Raw genomic sequence first — 20,897 nt, forward strand, 5'->3', positions numbered from 1 at the left:
TTTACTGAGTAATCCCTCAGCACTGGGTACTGAGCTGAATCCATCTGTTATTTCTTCGAATCCCTACCATCCTCTTGCCCCACAAATCTTGAAGTTTTAAATTCTAAAATGACATCTGACAGGTATTATTATATCCCCAGGATCTCACAGATAAAAGAAAAATGGAAGCTTCCAGGGTAAATCACTTGCCCAGGATGGCACAGTTAGTAAGAAGTACAGCTAAGGATTTAAGTTCAAACATGCAAATGGATTTATTCTATAAGGAGCAGGAAGGTGGGGGAGAAAGAAGAGTAGAGAGAAAGGCTGATTTTTCTACTTGCCAGAGTAAAGTGGATTCACGTGTGTTTGTTGCCATTTGTGGTTAGGAATCAGTAGGAGCTCAAAATATCAATCCAGAACTTTCTGGATGAGAGGTGGGGAAAAGGGGAACCTAAAGAAAAAGGAACAGAGAACACACAATCGGTGTGAAAATGGAGAAATGGAAAACAACAGGGAAGCTTCATTCAAAGAGTCAGTAAAATAAGGAGGCTGGAGGAACAGGTTGCTCGTCTTAGGGACCTACAACCCGCACCTGGAGAAAAGTGCCATTTTACTGTTTTTAAGACACACCCTGGAGGTAGATGATACCTGATATCAAACTCCACCTGAGAAAGAGCGAATGAAACAGAGGGCAGGAATCTATCACATGAAGGATATTTCAAGGCAAACAAGCACAAAGCAGGATCAAATAGAATTTATTATATTTTGAAGAAACAAAGAGAAAATTCTGGAGGGTATCTGAGAAAAGCCTTGTGCAGACTGTGCAGCTGGGTCTGAGGAAAGACAAAAAGCAAGAGCAGAAAGGCCCCGGACACAGCAGCCCTGGCAGGTCTCTCTTTATCGGGCAGCTGGGCTGCTTCATTCTCTCTGCGCCGGTCAAGTTTTCCTGCCTCTGCACACAGCGTGAGAAGTGCCGCACACAGGTCCCAGGGTGACCAGTACTCTGCAAATACCCAGCAGTGCTCCCAAGAGGAAGGTTTTAGCCTGATGCAAAACACATCTCATGGAATTTCTAAGGCAACTGAAGAACGTGGCTGCAAAATACATGAAGCAAAAGGCGAGGGAAGATGTAAATTGTGTGCAGCTGACGTAAGAATAATTGAACAAACAAAGACAAAAAGTGAGAGCATAGCATTTGTAATTTATGCTCACAGACTTTGGAGATGGTCTGGGGTTTAACCCAGGTTCTGCTACTCACCAACTATGTGAATTTGGACAAGTTGTTTAAACCCTTTGGGCCTCCCTTTCTTGTCTATAAAATCGCGATGATTATAACAATGCTACCTCATGGGATTATTATATGGATTAAATGTGTTAGTATTTAAGTGTGCCTTGCCCATAGGCAATGCTCTTTGTGGTTGCTCAATATGTATGTTGTGCTATAAAATCAGTGCCATTTCATTTTTGTAATCTCATAGGATTATATTTTAATTGGTAAACTGATTCTAAAATTTAGTTAGAAGAGTAAATACATGTGATTTAAGAACATGTTGAAAAGAAGATTAATGCGCGTGAGCTTGCTCGGTTAGAGGGCCACGGGGATTATTACATAGAGGGCCACGGGGATTATTACATAGAGGGCCACGGGGATTATTACATAGAGGGCCATGGAGATTATTACATAGAGGGCCACGGAGATTATTACATAGAGGGCCACGGAGATTATTACAGTCTGTCATAGGTGAAAGAAGAGGCCAACATATTGAAGGGAAAGAGCAGAAGGCACAACCAAAAGTGGGCTAGGCTAGAACTCATATGCTTTCCAATCTAGATACAAAGTTTTTCTAGGAAATGAGATACTAGAAAACAAATTTCCTAAATGATAATCATTCTGCAGAAAATGTTGGCAACATCATTATTATTATTATTCTTATTATTTTTGATACAGAGTCTCACTATGTCGCTCTTGGTAGAGTGCTGCAGTGTCACAGCTCACAACAACCTCAAACTCTTGGGTTTAAGGGATTCTATTGCCTGGGCCTCCCATGCAGCTGGGACTACAGGCACCTGCCACAATGCCCGGCTATTTTTTTGGTTGCAGTCGTCACTGCTATCCAGCAGGTCTAGGCCAGGCTCAAATCTGCCAGCCTGGGTATATGTGGCTGGTGCCCTACTCACCGAGCTATGGGCACCAGCCAGGCAACATTCTTAAATGTGATCAGCTTGTATCTTCTCTCGAAGATAGTAGGCATCTAGAAGGAATCTGAAGTCTTTTTCTTTTTTTTAAGTTTGACAGTCCCGTGAATTATTGAGTTTAGTCTGATTCTATAGACTTTGCTTACTGAGCCATTTCTGCTTTCCATATAATAAGTAAAAGGGTAAATATGATTAAATAAATACTGAAGAAATGGGGGAATAGATAAGATTTCATGTGATTATAATGGCCAATGGGGCACAGATGAGAATCTGATTCGAGAATTGTTTGCATTTATTGTTTCCCTTTCAGTTGTGTGTTTGGGAAGTAATTATAGGGCAGAAGGATTTAACAGACTTACTGTCTGTAGGCAGAAAGACAGTGGTCTTTTTTTTTTCACCTTTCCTCTTTAGCCAAAGAAAACTTCATGAATTACAACAGTTTTGGAACAAAATTTCCTTCTACTTACACGAGGTGCTCGAGAAAAGGCAGAATCGTATCTATTACCTGTTAAAAATGTTTCTCTACAACACTGCAAAGCAGGATACTTTAAAACCCATGCAGAGAAAAAAGAGAGAGAAAATAGCTTGTTTTTTGAGACTATTGCAGAAGTGGCAAGCTTGTAGGAATGCACGCGTTATATGTGACATTGCTCTAAGGATTCCCTTGCTTTCAATTCCAAGAAAGATGCTTAATCAGCACACACCCGGTGCCTCTGAGATGCAGATGAAAATGCTGAGTTTACTTTGTTACGGTGAAAAAATTACATTGCTTCAATGCCTAATTTCTAGATTCAGGTTTGAAGAACCTGTGCCTAATTTGTGTGTTTGTATTTTGTCATTAAAAATACATACTTTTTTTTTTCTTTTCTACTTTGCTCTGCCTTTCTCTGAACTGGCTTTTTACTTATCTTGTTTAAAAGATTGTGTTGGGGTCAACTCTCCCATCCGGGCCTTATAGGAAAAAACCAGCTGAGAAAGATTAGATGCTCCCTGGTTTGATGGTTGCCGGTGTTTTGACATGTCCAGCCAACCAACCATCTGCAGCTACAAACTCCCCGCTGAGAAACTGGCAAGACACAAAGAAATGGAAATCAACAAAGGAGTCGCTCTGTAAGCACAAGAGCTTCCGGCAGCCTCACTGACCGGAGACCATATCCCCTTCAGAAACCAGTTGAAAACAGGACTATTTATAATGAACACGAAATGAAAAGCATGCTGTAGTAGTGACCCAGAAGGAATGTGGCTTCTTCTCCAGGACTCAGAGACCCGTAGATGGACTGTGCTTCTAGATTTTACCTCCAACTTCTCTGAGAGTAAGTTAACCTCAGAAATCATGGCTATTTTGCCTCTAGAAATACATAATCTGACCCTAGAAATAGAAATGCCAAACATTTGGGTGGAAACCACGAAGTGCAGTAAGTTATTTGAGAATTGTTTTGATTTTTTTTAAAGCATGAATATTTTATTTTGTATAACTAATCAGTTGGAGACCCAGGAATTTCCATTTTTGCACTATGACTAAAGCATGTGTGGACAAATAGCATGTATTATCCAACAGGCTATTGGGTAAATTGAAAGGAATGCAACTTCCTGTTGCTTCTTTGCAAATATGAATTGTTTTCAGAGTTATTTGAATTACTAACTCTTTTTTGTTCCCTTTCAATTTTGCTGACGAGGAATTATAAGCATTGCAAGATACACAATTTTCTGAGTCTTGAATTGTTTTTAACTGACTTGAGAATATTGTCATCAAGAAAACTTTGGGATATATTTTTATTGACCTTGATTTTGATATTAATTATATAAGGATTTTGATCTAATTTGTTGTGCACTGCATTTATTCCCTTAATAAAAGGAATTTTATCTAACAGGAACATGACTGGATTTTTATAACCAATTCATTGTTTCTAAATTAAACAATTTCCTACTCAGCACAATTTAAGCTAACTCAATGTTTTGTGCTATTGCAGTGGACAGCATTTTTTTTCCTGATATTTACAGCAAGATATGCAGTGGGAAAAAAGTAGTCTTGAGAGTCAGAAGTAAGCAGATTCATGATAGTTCAATTACATGAGTTTTTATTCACCGCTATTTACCAGCATATACCGTAATTCATGGACAGAAAGAAGAGCAATCATGTGAGCACCATGTTTAACCTTTCAGATACTGAGGTGCACCACAGTCTTGATTTCCTAGTTGACAATTGTTGTAGTTTGATTTGAACCAGGGTTTCCAAGCTATTATAGCCTGCTCTTATGACCCCATCATCAGGAGCTCACCTACATCACAACTGAATCTCTTTCTTCATTTTTGGCCAATCTTCCTTCCTTTTTTCCCCCCTTTCCTTTTCTTTCCTTTTCTCTCTTTCTCTCTTTCTTTCTTTGGAGTCTCACTATGTCACCCTGGATAGAGTGCTGTGGCATCACAGCTCACAGCAACCTTCAACTCTTGGGCTTAAGCAAGTTTCTTGCCTCAGCCTCCCAAGTAGCTGGGACTACAGGTGCCCGCCACAAGGCCTGGCTGTTTTGTTGTTGTTGTTGTTGTTGTCATTGTTGTTTGGCAGGCCCAGGCTGGATTCGAACCCGCCAGCTCCCATGTATGTGGCTGGTGCCCTAGCCTCTGAGCCACAGGTGCTGAGCCACCTTTGGCCAATGTTTAAACATGAGTTCATGCCTTTGTTTGTTCCTTGGATGGGATACATCACGAAAGGAACCTCCAGGAACATTTTCTGTCCTAAAGCCCTTGCTTTAGAATTTCTTCCTGTCTTGCCCTCGGTCATTAGAGTGTCAGACTTCTCCCCCCACCCCCGTCTCATATTAACTTTCCATTACTACTGTAGCAAGTGGCCACAAACCTAATGGCTTGTCACAAAGCAGATTCATCAGCGTACAGTTCTGGAGGTGAGGAGTGTGGTGTGGGTCTCACCGGGCTATCAGCAAGGTGTTGGCAGGGCTGACTTCCTTCCTGACGGCTGTAGGGGAGGATCTGTTCTCTCCACATTTGCAGCTACTCAAGGCTGCCTGCATTCTTTGGTTCATGGTTCTCTCCCTCCATCTGCAAAGCCAGCAACAGCAGATCGAGTCCTTCTTATATTTCCTCAGTTTGATCTCCCTACCTGCCTCCAGGTTTCACTTTTTAGGACCCCCGTGATTCCCTCTGGTTCACCCAGATAATCAAGCATAATGTTGCTACTTCGAAGTAGATTGATTAACAACCTTAATTCCGCTACTTCAATTCCCTTTTGCCATGAATGTAACATTCACAAGTTGGACAATTAGGACGGGATCATTATTCTGCCCATCCCCTTTCTCTTAAACTGTTCCTTGCCTTTCAGGAAATAAATGAGAGCAGTACAGCATCCCTTACAATAAAGCGCAGTTAGGCTCCATCTCCGGCAGCACCCCCGGGGCTGCCTTGAGTAAATCACCTTCCCACTTGAGCTGCCTCCTAATACCAGAAGGGGTCAGCATCTTCATGGCTTGTTTCTGCCCAGTGACTGAACCGTGAACCTTGGAACCAGGAGCAACCTCATCACTAAAACCACTGCAGAGAAAACGGCAACCCTGTCATCTCCATCCCTTTTCAGTATGTCACTAAAGGAGGAGACCACAGCCTCGGAAAGCCAGGCCTTCTCAGTCACCTGGTTTTTTTTTGTTGTTGTTGTTGTTAATTTTTCACTTTTGGATTCTTTTCTCTACCATGTATGGTCTACTATAAGCTCATCAGAGTCATTCTTCATTATTATTAGAGTGTAACAACATTATAATCTCAGGCATTTCATCTGTTTACCTTGCCATTTGCTCTTACGTGCTGTGACATTACAAGAAATTTATATTTAGTCTCTGCCTCCAGTTCTTGGCAAGGAGCTGCTAAAACCCTTGTAACTTCTCAAGTGATGGGAATGATTGGAGCATCTTTTGTTGTAGCATTAATATTTGAGTATAATATTCGGTTCCTGTTTCCTGACATGGATTGTCTAAAACTGGGAATCTCCAGCGTGGTAAGAGTGTCTCTTTGTATGTCAGTGAGGTGACTAGTGGCTAAAAGCCCCTGGATGGCTTCAGGACGGGACCAGTTGCCAGAGGAACCAACCATGTGATTGGAAGGTTGAAACTTTCAGCCCCATCCCTAGACATCCAGGGAGAGAAGGTAGGGTTTGAGTTCATTACCAATGGCCAATGATTATATTAATCATGCCTATGTAATGAACCCTCTCTGAAGGGGTTCAGATGATTTCTAGTTTGGGTAAGGCATCAAAGTGCCGGGGAGGTGGTGTACCTGGAGGGGTCATGGAAGCTATGTGCCCCTTCCTGCATACCTTGCCTTGTGACTCTTTTTCTATCTGGCCATTCCTGAGTTCTATCTTTTGTATAATAATAAACCGGTAATCTTAAGAAGACTGTTTTCCTGAGCTTTGTGAGTCATTCTAGCAAATTATCAAAGGAGAAGACTGTGGGACCTCCGATTCATAGCCAGTCTGTCAGAAGTACAGGAGACCCGGATTTGTGATAGGCAATAGGCATATAAACCCTGGGTGGGGTCAGTCTTGTGTGACTGGGTCCTTAACCTGTGGCATCTGTATAACTCCACGTACAGTGTCCAGATTAGGTTGACTCATAGGTTGCCCAGTTGGTTTCCACAGAGATTTGGAGGTCGCATCATGGGAAAACCCACACATTTGGTATCAATGTTTAATAGAGAAACTGTGATTTTTTTTTTCTGTTTTATATATTGTCTAGTTGATCCATTTAAGTTCTTAGCATTTTAATCATAGTTGTTTCAAATTCCTAGTCTGATAATTTCAACATTTCTGCCATATCCAAGTCTGGTTTTTGCTCTTTCTCCTTTAAACAGTGTTTTTATATTTAACTTTTTTTTAGGGGAGGTCACCTTTAGCATGTGCTGTCTTGTAATTTTTTCTTGATTGCTGGACATCATGTACTAGGTAAAAGAAACTAGTAATGTGGTGGTAAGATGTGAGGAGAGGGAAGCCCGTCTATGGTCCTCTGAGTCAGTCTCTGTCTTGTAGTGAGCCCGTGACTCTGGACTGTGAACATCACACATGCTTCTGTTTCTAGAACCTAAATTTCTGGGGTTCTATCAGAGCTTAACTGACGGTGGGGAAGGGAAATACCCATCTCCAGCCCCATTCCCCTGGGCGAGGAGGTCTAGAGTGGACGGCAGTGCCTCTGGAAGTGTGATTCACAGAAGTGTACAAACGACTGGGTCCCCTGGGGTTTTATCTCCTGGGCTTGTCCACAGTGAGTCTCCAGCAAGGCGTCAGTCACAGCCCAGGTGCCCCTGCCCTGGCACAGGGTGCCTCGGGGGTTTCTCCTCAGGGTTTCTGCTCCAGTAAGTTGTGCTTCTCCGTATCTGCCCGTCTGTCTCTCTAGTTGGGGGGCAGTGATCTGCCCTGCGGTCTCACCCCCTTCGGGATCTAAGAAGAGCTACTGCTATTTCAATGTGTTCAGCCTTTTACTTGTTGGTAGGATGGAGTAGTCAGCCCCAGGTTCCCTCAGGCCAGAGCGGGGACTGCAGCCCACTGCTCTTTGATATTATCAGTGTCTGAGCTGGCAGGGCGCTGGGTGACCGTTTTATGTCACCTTTGCCTTTAACTCTGGCAGGGCCGCAGAATCCAAGCAGCATGAGAATGCACGGGGCTTCAGGGCTTCTGTCTATTTTGGGGGCCCTCTTTCACTGGTGCTGTTTTTGGAGAATCCAATTGTGTTGTTATATTTTTTCTCTGTACTTTGGGCTCTTTTAGATTTCACTGTTTCTATCCAGCCCATGCTATTATCTAAGGTTTATTTTTTTCTTCTCATACCCACATACACTCTGTATGGTGGACTCACCTTCTCTGTCTGCCCGTACCGAAAAGGGGTACTCACCCCCGGATGTGGAAACAAAGTGAGGGTGGTGGCTCTCCTTCTAGCTATCATGGGCTCGTTTCTCCTGGTAGTTCAGTTTATCAGCAGTGCCTTGCCTCTATTAATCTTTGCTAGTGTCGTGAAGATACGTATTTAATTTTGTTTGGCTATTGTTGTTACCATTGACATCAAGGTGTTTCTCTTATTCTGTGTCCCAGAGCTCTTGCTCCCATGTCCACTCGCCCTCACCCATGCCTCCCGACATCCCCCACGGGGGTCAGACCCCAGGGTTTTGTCCTGGCCTCTGTCACCACAGGTGATTGCATCTTTACAGCTGTTGTATTAGGGCTTCAGTGCTTTCCAAATAATTTTAGATTAACGTGCACATTTTGATCAGTAGAATTGAAAAACCCCCATGAGTATTTTCTTTAATTTGAGAGAAAATTTAAAAAAATTGGCTGACGTGTGTGTGTGTGTGTGTATTGGGGGGAGTCTGTGATTCAGGATCGAGGCATTTTCTAATATTATTACAAATGGACATTTCTTCCTTTTTATTTTTGTCCATTTCAATAGGTTTGTATAGAGGAAATTGAGCAAATCACATTTTTTTCCACTTCCACTTTGAAGCTAATTTATGTTCCTTCGTAAATTGTTTTCTTCCTACTGAATACCACCCCTCTCAACTTGATTCATATTTTATCATTTAATTTCAAATATATTGAAATTTTATTTTATCATTTAATTTCAAATATATCCCTTGTTTTTGAAACTTGTATAGACTTTATCATTTAATTTCAAATATATCCCTTTTGGTCATTATTTTTTGAAACTTTTATAGCTTTTTATGGAAATATATGCTGTGTCTCCGTACCATTCTGAAAGATTAACTTCCGGGGCAGTTTTTACAACGTGTTTGCTTCCGTGTATTTTCTGCAATGTATTTCTTGCAATCATCTTTTATCTTTTATGGATGTCTCTTTGCCAAATACTTTACTTTGGACTTTTTTTCCTGGTCTATATATTTTCATTTCTCATTATTTTCAAGTGGTTTCAATATTCTTTGAAAATTTGGGAGGCTTACAAAATTTCTGTTTTGTTGGAAGATTTTATATTACTAACTTCGTTGGGAATTTTAGGTCATTACTTGCTTTTCATTTTTCTTTCTTGTATTTTTTTTTTTTTTTTTAGGCATTAGATACAAAATTTAAAAACGTTTCTCCTGATGATCACAATGAAGTTTTCTTTCTAATAATTCTGTATTTTCTCTTCCTCTTGAGTGTAATCTCTTTTCTTATGTTCCAGCATCTTAGGGCTCCTGATAATGACAGTGCACACTGATGCCTGTGAATAAACAGCCCGAGGTGATTCCTCCTAGAGCTCCTAACTGCCTGCTCAGAGATGCTTGTAGAAATCTCTGCCCTTGCCCTGAATGGAGAATCGCCCTGCACATTCCCCTGCTAACTTCCTACACCAGCATGGCATGTTGGTTAAGAGCGAGGTCTCCAGAGTTACAGCCCAGCTTCTGCCACCATTAGCTATGTCTGGCGAGTCACCTTGCCCCTCTCTGCCTCATTTTCCTCATCTGTAAAATGGGGAGAACAATAAGATCTATGTCAGAGGTTTATTGTGAGTGTTAAATGAATTCATATAAACCCTTTAGAATTACCTGGATGACAGGAAGTCATCCTCAAATGTTAGGTAGTATTTTTCCTCATTTTCTTATATTCAAACTACTCCAATCTCTTGGTTCCAGTCAGACTGAACAATATGAAATTCTCTGAAATTCCCAGGATGTTTTCTCTCTATTTGCTTTTGAGTTTTGTTGCTTTTGTGTTTATTGTTTAGGAATTTTTTTCTCTCTTATGATTGTGTTGGAACACTTTGGAACTTCAATTATAAAAGGTCAATAAAAGGTTGAGTTAATTATAGTCTTGAGTTCATGGCGCACAAAATATTTGGTTTAAAGAAAGCTCCTGTCTTATTTTGGTTATGCATTTTATTTCAAATTCCCACTTTACACCCACCCTCCATTTCTGTTTCCTCCTGCCAAACATAACAGTTTCATTATATTTGATGGTGACCCTTTAGTTCCCAGATATTTTTGAAAACATGTATTGAAGGTAGTGTGGATTAATATAAATAATATTGTGATATGATTCTCAGCCTTTGCTTTTTCCTTCTTCTTTGTTTCTTTTTGAATTGGCACTATGTTTTTAAGCTCTCTTCCTATGGATGGGTCGATTTCAATTCATGGCTCTTGCATTCTACAGAGTACTCTTCAGACTATATCCATCAAAAATTGTTCTGTGACACCTGCCACAATGATCTACATTATAAAGCGCATCCTTGCACAGGTCCCCTGGTGAAGCCACATGAACATTTCCTCAGGGTACATACTCAGGAGCAGGAGGTATTGATGGTTGAGTATTCCTACGTAGTAATGAATTAGTAATAAGTCACCAAAATGACTGGGGGAGTTTATCCCCCACCATCAGTGCAGAAAGCTGCTTTCCCACTAGTTGGTTTAAAAATGTCAAGTGTGGGGGGACAAGAGCCCTTGACACTATTCACTCCTCTGCTTTTTGCCAGTCTAGTGAGAGAAAAATCATAGCTCTTAATTGTTATAATTGTTATTTATTTTAATACTGAGCATCTGTTCCCAGGTTTTGTTTTAACCTTTTGGCTTCCTTCTTCTCTGGACATGTAACTGAAACAGCTGTTATAATGTTTCTTTTTGGTTGGATTATACAATGTATCTGCTTCAGCCCTTCACATTTACTTCCTTTCTCTTATTAAAGGGAACAGGTCAAAATGAGCAGGAGACACATGAGTGTGGTTCAGCAAACGTGGGCTCTTCTCTGCAAGAATTGTCTTAAGAAGTGGAGGACGAGAGGAGCCACCTTCTTGGTACGTTTCAGGGTCTGTGCCTTCTCATATCTAGAGGGTGAAAAGCATTTCCTCAGGCAACACAAATACTTCTTCATTATTTAACGTTTCATGTATATATAGTTTTATTAGCAGGCTAGATTTTTTTTTTTTTCAAATTCTGGGTTCTACGATTTTTTTAAATATAGCTTATTTTTCAAATAAAATAAAAAATATATCATTATTATATGTTCTTGTGGAGGCATTTTTTTCAAAGAATTCATATTAAGGAGCTCCTTGAAAAGAAAGCTACATCTGTATACTGCAAAGATAAAAAATTTAACATCTGAGCTCATTTGAATCCCGTGAATGCATAGGTACAGGAGGTCAGGGCTGAACAGCTGAAGCAAGGCAGACTTTACTCCAGAGTTAATTCAGAGAGTGATCCAGTATTTAGAAAACATCAAAAGACAGGTTGTCCTACTTCTCTTCAGTTGCACTGTGGATACAGATAATGTCCATTTGTAGGAAATAATAGGCACACAAGGAAACAGGAAAATAAAACGGCATTTTGAACTTTGATTAAAATAGTACTGATTTTCTTCTGAACATAAGAGTGATTCAATGCTGTTTGTGTAGAAAATTCAGTAAATTCAGAAAAATATAATAAATAAGTTAAAGTCACACATACAATACTCAGAGTTCAAGGGCTGATATGTTATCATATCTTATGGTGTGTTTATTCTACAAATATATATTGAATGCTTGGATTCGAAGTAAATAAATTATACAAATATTGCTGCATGGAGCAAAGATTACATAAATATAAATGTAAAAGTTGAAATCTTATCGTATATATGTTTTATTTCCAACCTCTTAACTCTTTTGTATGTAAACATTATGTCTATTTTCTTATCTGGATACATGTAGGCCAACACATATACTTAAAAGATGATGATATGAAGACTATTACATAACAACTCCTTTAAAAGGATTTTTGTATTTAGAATTATAACTAAATAATAAAGTGGGGTCTTACCACTAGGCTTCCAATGCATTCTGCTCATTTCCAATTCGAGAATGTGGTTACAATGACAAAGACTTTTAAAATTGTTTTTGTGGGCAAAATTTTGGGACCTTTTTCTTCCACATTGCAGAAAACAGAAGCTAAAGGTTACCACTTGCCAACTCCATGCCACCTACCATTTAATTATTGTTGTCATTGAGGTCTCAACACAAGGGTCAACTATTGGACATGCATACTCCTCGCCTTACATAAAAGTAGAGGAAACTTAAATTCTTGATTATAGTTGGAATTGATGTATGTAGCTCTGTCTGGGTAGACAATGTGAATATTTCAAAACATGAAGATTAAAGATATTTAAAAACTGAGAGACAGGAAACATGGCATGCAATCTGTATAATGTTTTAAATCATTTGTGAACGAGTCATTGAGGGCCGAACTTCTATCACTTTGCTTCCTTTTTTTCCTCATTGCCCTGCAGGAATGGTTTTTCTCATTTCTTGTGGTCCTGTTTGTATACCTAAGATCCTGGAACCTACATCAAGTTTATGACTATCATGACATTCCTGCAATGGATCTGGGACGTGTAGACCACTTTAATTATTCTGATTACGTTATCGCTTTCACACCTAAATCCAAAACTACCAAAGAGATAATGGACAAAGTGGCTTCAGCCCCGTTCATGACAGGTCAGTTCTCTGGCTATTCATAATAATTCCCTTGTTTGCAAAAGACACAAATTGATTTTGCAATATCCTTGACGAATTTGTTAGATATTCCAGCTTCTAGAGTTTATTAACAACATTAATGTGTGTTCCTTTCCAATCTCAAGGAGGTTTTATTTATTTATTTTATTAAACCATAACTGTGTACATCAATACAATCATGGGGTACAGTGTGCTGGTTTTATATACCATTTGAAATATTTTCATCAAACTAGTTAACATAGCCTTCATGGCATTTTCTTAGTTATTGTGTTCAGGCATTTATATTCTACATTTAGTAAATTTCACATGTACACTTGTAAGATGCTTTTCTTACTCTGTCCATTAGTGCTGATTTAGAAAATTCTATGTTAAAAGGATTATCTTCATTATCGTACACAGCAAAAAGAGATAAATGTAAATCTGTGTTTGTGAGGAGACCTGGAAATATTGGACAGTGTTTTTTAAATCTCTTCATATACATAAAAATTGGGAAATAACTAGACAACAATATTGAAAACCCAAGAACAAGGTTTGCAACAAAACCAGGCGATGAGGTGTTTCCTCTGTCCCAAAATATAAGCAGGTGGGGAAGAAATACTGGAAGCCGCAGGATCAGCATGGTACCTCTGTCTGGGGGTGGGACGGGTACAAAGAGAAGTAATGGGGTGTCTGATGGTCCTCGGGGCAGCCCCTTAAGAGTTAAGAAGTAACAACTGGAAAGCAGAGGCGGTTAATTTGTGCATACAAAGGAAATCATTTTCAGCAGTTACTTTGTGTATTATTAGAATGCTAATGAGGCCATTAAATGCATTCAGTGGGGTAGACCCAATAAGTAATTATGGAATAGTTTCATCCTCCCATCCCGGAGTCTGAGAAAGAAGAGGAGAAATGCAGATGTAGGGACAGAAAGTTTCCAGGGTAAATAGTCTTGTTATTCTAAACAGCCAGGGAGCCGCCAAGCACTGGTAAGTTGTGTCCAAAGACCTCAGCCGCCAACTTGGCACAAGTTGGGTGTCAACAAAAGCGAGGACTTGAAAGTCATGTACATTCCAAGGACAAAATTATTAAAAGTATTGTATTACCTTGGCCTGTGTGTATTAGATGTATATATTTGGGGTTTAGACTTGGGTTCCATCCCCAAGATAATCTCATTTTATATACATATATGCAAATATTCTAAAATGCGAAACAACCCCCAGTCTGAAACACGTCTGATTCCAAGCATTTTGGGCAAGAGATATTCAACTGGAAGTAATGGATTCTTATGAAAATTTGTGAATAAAGGAGACATACCAGCATCTATCCATGGAAAGTGTATTATGGTATCACAATACATAATGGAAAAGGACTATTTTATCAATGTTTTCTAGTAATTTGTGAATAAAGGAGACATACCAGCATCTATCCATGGAAAGTGTATTATGGTATCACAAAATACATAATGGAAAAGGACTATTTTATCAATGTTTTCTAGTAATAAAGTTTTTAGAATAATAGAACATCACCCTGTTGAAACCCAACTTCATTGAATTAAAGGTCCTGGACACTGCATCACCAGCTGCTAATATCTTGAAAGGAGCAACAATTAGAATGTATGAGTATCTGGTAAATAAACATAGCAGCTCCTGTGTTCTGGTGAGAAGGATTTCCAGCTGCTGGATTTTGGAAATACTGAGGACAAAGGAACACACTGAATTGCACCAGGAGTATGTACTCAGCAAAATCCAGGCTCTGAGAAATTATATGTCTTACATGGCCTGGGTTTAATAATAACATTCAGCCATTTACATGATATATTGTGGAATAAACAAAGCCTCTTAAAAAAGAAAACATCCAAATGTAGCCGTTTCTACTGTCTTTGGAAATTTGGCCACCTTGAAACTACTGTCACATGGAAATACATAGTATTATGGTATATATTTCAACTGTAGATGGGACTATCTGTACATGAATTTAAATGGATGTGATGGTATTGCTATTATTTCAAATTCATTGTGCTTTAAATTATTGTTTATAAAGTTCATGTGGAAGGGCATAACCTATGTGCAATGAAAGTGTCAGCCATGTACAATTCTGATTTTATTCAGAACATTAGAAATTTGTGCTTCCTCCCCCACCTTGCCCCTCTTCCCCCAGGCCCAACTTTAATAACAGAACACCTTCAGCATAATTGTGTATGGGATGCTGTCTCCCGGCCACACAGAAATCTTACTTAACTACTGTCTTTTTTCTCATGGCAGGAAGAACAATCAAGGGGCGGCCTGATGAAAAAGGCATGGATGAACTGGATGTAGACTCCTTTATAGATGTTGTGAAAGTCATCTTTACTGATTCCTTCTCATATCATCTGAAGTTTGATTGGGAATATAGAATGCCCAAGATTAAAGAACACAGAGACCATTCAGGTAGCTTTCCTAGTAGAAAAGGCATTTTTTCCTTTTTTTTGCTATTATGTTATATCAATCACCACAAGGGGACCCATGTGAGAGCTAAAGTGAAATTATTGATAATGGCACAAAAGGACAGAACATATACTTTAAATCTCTGAATGTAAAATAGATTCATCCTCATTAAATAAAACTTAGATGCTTCACTGTGTTGTTTAAGAAATTATATTTACCGGGCGCCTGTAGTCCCAGCTACTCGGGAGGCTGAGGCAGGAGAATCGCCTAGGCCCAGGAGTTGGAGGTTGCTGTGAGCTGTGTGAGGCCACGGCACTCTACCGAGGACCATAAGGTGAGACTCTGTCTCTACAAAAAAAAAAAAAAAAGAAATTATATTTACTATTATTTTTATGTTGCTGCAAAATAAAACCTCAAAAGGGCTTTTCCTCAATGATTTCCAAACATCTAAGAAAAGTTTACTGCTTTCTTAACACAAGCAACAGAAGAGCAAAGCTCAAACAGAAACATGCTTGATAATGAAGGGAATTATAATATTGAGTGAAAAATCATGGAAAACTGGTCTTGAGAACACTAATAAAGCTGTTCTGGTGAATTCCCTGGGGGTGTGTATTCTATAAATTTAAAAAGTGAAGACTTACCATCTGCCGTGTTATCATGGACTTTCAGTGCATTTTGGAACCCTTGAAATTTTGATTTTTTCTATCACCAAGATTGTCCCTTCTCATAATAATGGGTGTGTTCTTTTTCTGAAGCTCACTGTGACATAATGAATGAAGAAATCACATGTGAATCTTTAGTGTTCTGGGAGAAAGGCTTTGTAGCTTTTCAAGCTGCCATCAATGCTGCTATCATAGAAGTGAGTATTAAAAAACCTAATTGCTTCACAAATTGAATTTTGGTAGATGATGATTGCGTTGATCTGTTTGCATTGCTATAAAGGAATACCTGGGGCTGGGTGATTTATAAAGAAAAGAGATTTATTTGGCTCATGGTTCTGAAGGCTGTCGAGAAGCAGGACACTGGCTTCTGCTCCCAGGGAGGGCCTCAGGAAGCCTCCACTCCTGGTGGACAGGGAAGGGATGAAACGTCACATGGCCAGAGGACGAAGCCAGAGCCAGCGCCACTCTTTGTTCAACAACTAGCTCTCGTGTGAACTGTTCATAACAAAATGATGAATGCAGTCATTCTCGCCCCTTCATGACATCAGCGATAGAATGGATTTTCCTATTCTATCATTTATTCACTTTATTAATGAGACATAATATATTGAACGACTTCTATATTCCAACCACTGTGCTAAGTACTCGGTCTCAGCAAATAAGTAGAACACAGGCATTTTTGTCTAGGGACACTGGTAATGGGGGAGACAGAAATAGGGATCTATTGTCATAATAAGATTTTAGGTTCTATCATAGAATTTTAATTTTTAATTTTTTTTTAGAGACAAGCTGTCATTAATGTCACCCCTACTGAGTGCAGTGGCTTGATCATAGCTCCCTGCAGCCTCAGACTCCGGGCTAAAGCGATCATCCTGGCTCATCTTCCAGAATAACTGGGTGGCACATGCCGCTCCACTTGGCTCTACCATAGAATTTTAAGGGTGTATCAGGCAAATGATGAAGTAGGAGTTTCTCTGATGAGAAATATCAGGGAAGACTTGCTAATTGATCTGCCATTCTAGCTGGTTTTAAAACCTAATAGCATTTTGCCAGTAAAGATGGTAAATAGGGGCATTCTAAGAAGTTAAGACAAAATCAGGAGCATTTCAGGAACTACAAGAGGCTTCATACATGGATCTGACAATTAAGTTCATGAACTCATCCTGGAAAATGTGCTACAGACCTCATTGCTGAATATCACTTTGGTCACCTTCCAAGTACTCCCCTTGGGAAGCTGTGCACTGACTCCAGGGCCCAGTCCATCCTTCAGAGCAACTTTGGGATTATTTTTCTGGAATAACCATAAGAATTACCATATAGCACACAAACACACAAGACAGCAATAATGAACACCACTCAGCAAGACATTACCATATGTTGACCCAAACACAGCTGTCAGACACTGATAGATCAAGGCTATAAACCTTACTGACTTGTTTGTACAGTGTTGGCAACATAAGCATACGGTGTCAAGTTTGTAAACTTAATTGTGAGACCTGAGGGCAGCTCTGATGGCCATTCAGAAAGAGAGTTCCAAAATTCTTTTGAAGGGTGCAGTAGGTGCTGGCTTTGATTCACAGCCTTGCAAGGGGAGTACTTCGACCATAGTGGTATTCAGTAATGAGGTCTGTAGCACTTTTTCTAAGAAGAGTTCATGAACTAAATTGTTCAAACTTCTTATGTGTGTGTTTAATGCACATGATTCCTGATGTTATCATTAGATCATTGATAACCATTTGTTCATTGATATTTTTCTTTAGATTACAACAAATCATTCAGTGATGGAACAGCTGATGTCAGTTACTGGTATAAATATGAAGATATTTCCTTTTATTGCCCAAGGAGGAGTTGCAACTGATATTTTGATTTTCTTCTGTGTTATGTCTTTTTCTGCATTTATATACTATGCCTCAGTTAATGTTGCACAAGAAAGACAATACATCACGTCGCTGATGACAGTGATGGGACTTCGCGAGTCGGCATTCTGGTAATGGCATGACTACAATCCCTCGTGTAGCGTGAATCAACAGACTGTCTCATCTGCTTGGACGCTCAGGCCTAGAAAGTACCATGTTTAAACTTTCTTCTTTCATAAAGCAGTTCATTATAAATGAATGGAGCGGATGCACATATAGGCTTAGTAATCACTAAACAACACTTTTCATACCTCTTCGACTTAAAGCCTGTCCTGCAGGTGTCTTCCAGCCCTCAGGGCACTAACAATACAACTGATGGTCTCCGTTGCTAGTTATCATGTGTGGGTGAACTCAAATATACAAAAAGTTGAAGTTTCCAGTGTTTAATAGAATGTGTGTTTTCGCTGATACCTTATGTTAGAACTGGTGGCTGATTTTGACTCAATGTTGAATGAGTTGTTACTTTTATTACACCAAGAAATGGCACCTGTTATGCTCTTTCTATGCTGGACGTCCTGAGTGGAGGTGACGTAGCAGAGTGGTGAGAATCCAGGCCAGGGAGTCAGGAAGCCACACGTTGTCTCCATCTCAGCATTTTGTCACTGAGATGTCGAGAAATTAGGAAAATTAGTCAAACTGTTTAAACCTCAGCTTTCTTTTCTACAGAAGATTGGTAATATCATCTCATGGGTCATAAGGGTTAAAAGACAGAGGAATATTTAAAGTGCTTTACCTGGTGCTTAAAAGTAAACACTTAAATTGTATATAAAATCAGTACATTTTTCATTAAATCAGTACATTTTTCATTAAATCATGCCCCATAATTGCATTAATGTACACAGCTATGATTTAATTAAACAAAAAAGAGTAAACACTTAATATTAGATACCAAGCGATAAAACTTTGGGAAGTGTTATGGCCTGAGGGGACAGTAGACACAAGTTAGAAAAACAAGGTTTCAATCACCAATATTGGCACAATTTTTGAATGAGTTTAGCCAAGCAATGTATTAGAGACAGATCTTGGTAAAAGTGTGAGTTCTGGAGTCAGAGAACAATAGTTTGAATCCTGAACTTGTCCTTTACTCTGTGTGATATTATTCTCAGTGTTAAATGAGTTCATGGAATGCTCAGGAGAGTCCTTGGCGGATGCTGTGCAGCCTTGAAGAGAACGGTAGACACTGTTGAGTCGGCAGACAGCACAGTTTTAATGTTGCTGATCTACACCAGATTTATTTATTTTTACAGCAGATTTATTTATTTTTCTACACAAGTGTTCAATACACTGCGTGTAGAAATGGAGAAGATGGATTAATGGTTTAGTTTAGAATGAGCATTTCTTCTGGTTTCCCTTTTGTAATAAAATTGGGTAACTCAATACTGATGAAGATGTGGTCATTATGTTTAAAAAATGATAACATTCCATAAGAAGTCAGAGAAAAACAACCAATATGATAATAAAAATAATTCCATTAAAGAAGGATTAAAAATCAGAGATTTTTTTCCTCCTGTAAGAAAAGGCTGTAGCATTTTATTTATACAGCATGTAAATGAAATTAAAGGATGGCTTAATAGCATTCATGTAGAACAATTTCAGATGAACAAAAGTTTATGGTGAAAGTGAATCATCACAGTTAATGATGTTAAAAGCAAGAATGTGATGCCATGTTCTTAAGCAAAGAAGCAGCTAGCTGTTCACCATGGACCCTTTATAAACCAGTTGCCATATTTAACCCACAACATATATAATTTTATTTAAGGCTCTTATTTTTCAGCAGAGAAAGCTAAAGTTTAAAGAGATTAAGTAACTACCTGTCAGGATTACATAGTTAATGGAGAGAACCTGAAAGAGATCTCTGTGCCTGGAAAGCTTATTTCTAAAGCTTTATTTTTAAACGAACTTTCTTCCTGTTTCTTTGGCGTTGGTACTAAGGAAGGACACATCTGCAAACCTTCATCCCTCTCTGTCTATCTCTCTATAGATCTGTGTTCTGTCTGTGCCCTATGTCTGTGTATCTCTGTGCCATATCTAATCATCTATAGCAGCGGTTGGCAAACTGTGAAACATTTTTGTACAGTCTGCACAGTAGGAATGCCTTTTACATTTTTAAATGTTTGCAAACATCCAAAGATCAGTAATATCATGTGGCACCTGAAAATTTATGTAAATTCAACTCTCCTTGTCTACCAGCACATGTTTATGGGCACACAGCCACGTGTCATTTAAATGTTTACTACACTGCTTTTGTGCTACAAAGACAACACTGATTGCAATGGAAACGGTGCAGGCTGCAAAGCCTAAAATAGCTCAAGATTTAGGAAAAAGTTCTGCTTGCGCTGGCTTCATAATCTATTTTTTGTGCATGCTGCTCACACAATTACTAAAAAAACTTGTCCAGAACTGACAAATCATCATAGATGTCATCCCAGAACAGTGCTCCCTGGAGGCCTCTCCCAGTTGTGCTCATTGTCCCAGCCAGCTCTTCTTAATTTGCAATTAGCTGTCTATTTTTACCTGTTTTCTTGTTTATTATCTACCTCGTCCTGTGAATATGAGTTTCAGGGCAGGGAAGTTTTCAGGTTTGTAGCTGTGGCACCCCGTGTACCCCGATCCGTGATGAGAGTCTCAGATGTAGCAAAAGTTTGCTCAGTAAGGGTTTGCTCAGTGAGACTGAATGAGGGAAGGGACGAGGTCACAGCCTCTGAACTGATGCTTCGCTTCCCTGCCAGGCTCTCCTGGGGTTTGATGTACGCCGGCTTCATTCTTGTTATGGCCACAGCGATGGCTGTTATTGTGAAATCTGCACAAGTCGTGGTCCTCACCGGTTCTGCCGTGGTCTTCCTCCTCTTTCTCCTCTATGGCCTGTCTTTGGTAGGTTGATGATTTTAATCCCTCTCCCTCGTTCTCATCACCTCCGCTTCCCACCAATCATTATCATTTGTCACCTGTTCTCTTGGTAGTGTTTGCATGAGACAGTACGGAGTGGGGACAATCGACGAAATACACTTTTATAATAGAAAATTCCTTTTGTGTGTCACTGGCGTTCTCAGTGAATCACAGACCAGCTGAAGTTTTTCTCTCCTCTCAGATAACTTTAGCTTTCCTGATGGGCGTGCTGATCAAGAAACCTTTCCTCTCGGGCTTGGTTGTCTTTCTCCTTATTGTCTTTTGGGGATCCCTGGGACTCACAGCCTTGTACTCACATCTTCCTGCATTTTGTGAATGGACCTTGTGTCTTCTGAGCCCCTTTGCCTTCACTGTGGGAATGGCCCAGGTAAG

The 20,897-nt window shown here is 39.5% G+C and overlaps 1 protein-coding gene across 7 annotated transcripts in view; it reads left to right on the plus strand.

The window, feature by feature from the left end:
* The first annotated feature begins 3,184 nt into the window (after nucleotides 1-3,184).
* The window catches only part of ABCA9 (ATP binding cassette subfamily A member 9), a 75,479-nt gene continuing 57,766 nt past the window's right edge, over nucleotides 3,185-20,897 (plus strand). For 5 of the 7 annotated variants that reach the window (XR_008375462.1, XR_008375465.1, XR_008375466.1 and 2 more), the window contains exons 1-8: nucleotides 3,185-3,488; nucleotides 10,841-10,949; nucleotides 12,413-12,620; nucleotides 14,879-15,043; nucleotides 15,796-15,899; nucleotides 17,463-17,689; nucleotides 20,348-20,489; nucleotides 20,707-20,892. Coding sequence is in view for 2 of the 7 variants with exons in the window: in XM_053568320.1 (XP_053424295.1) it covers nucleotides 10,854-10,949; nucleotides 12,413-12,620; nucleotides 14,879-15,043; nucleotides 15,796-15,899; nucleotides 17,463-17,689; nucleotides 20,348-20,489; nucleotides 20,707-20,892 (1,128 nt within the window). In the remaining 5 variants the exon portion in view is untranslated. Of the gene's footprint in view, nucleotides 3,489-10,840; nucleotides 10,950-12,412; nucleotides 12,621-14,325; nucleotides 14,345-14,878; nucleotides 15,044-15,795; nucleotides 15,900-17,462; nucleotides 17,690-20,347; nucleotides 20,490-20,706; nucleotides 20,893-20,897 lie in introns of those variants that run through there. The other 2 variants (XR_008375463.1, XR_008375464.1) reach the window with 2 other exon arrangements.

Source organism: Nycticebus coucang, chromosome 18 (assembly GCF_027406575.1).
Source record: "Nycticebus coucang isolate mNycCou1 chromosome 18, mNycCou1.pri, whole genome shotgun sequence".
Lineage (NCBI taxonomy): Eukaryota > Metazoa > Chordata > Mammalia > Primates > Lorisidae > Nycticebus > Nycticebus coucang.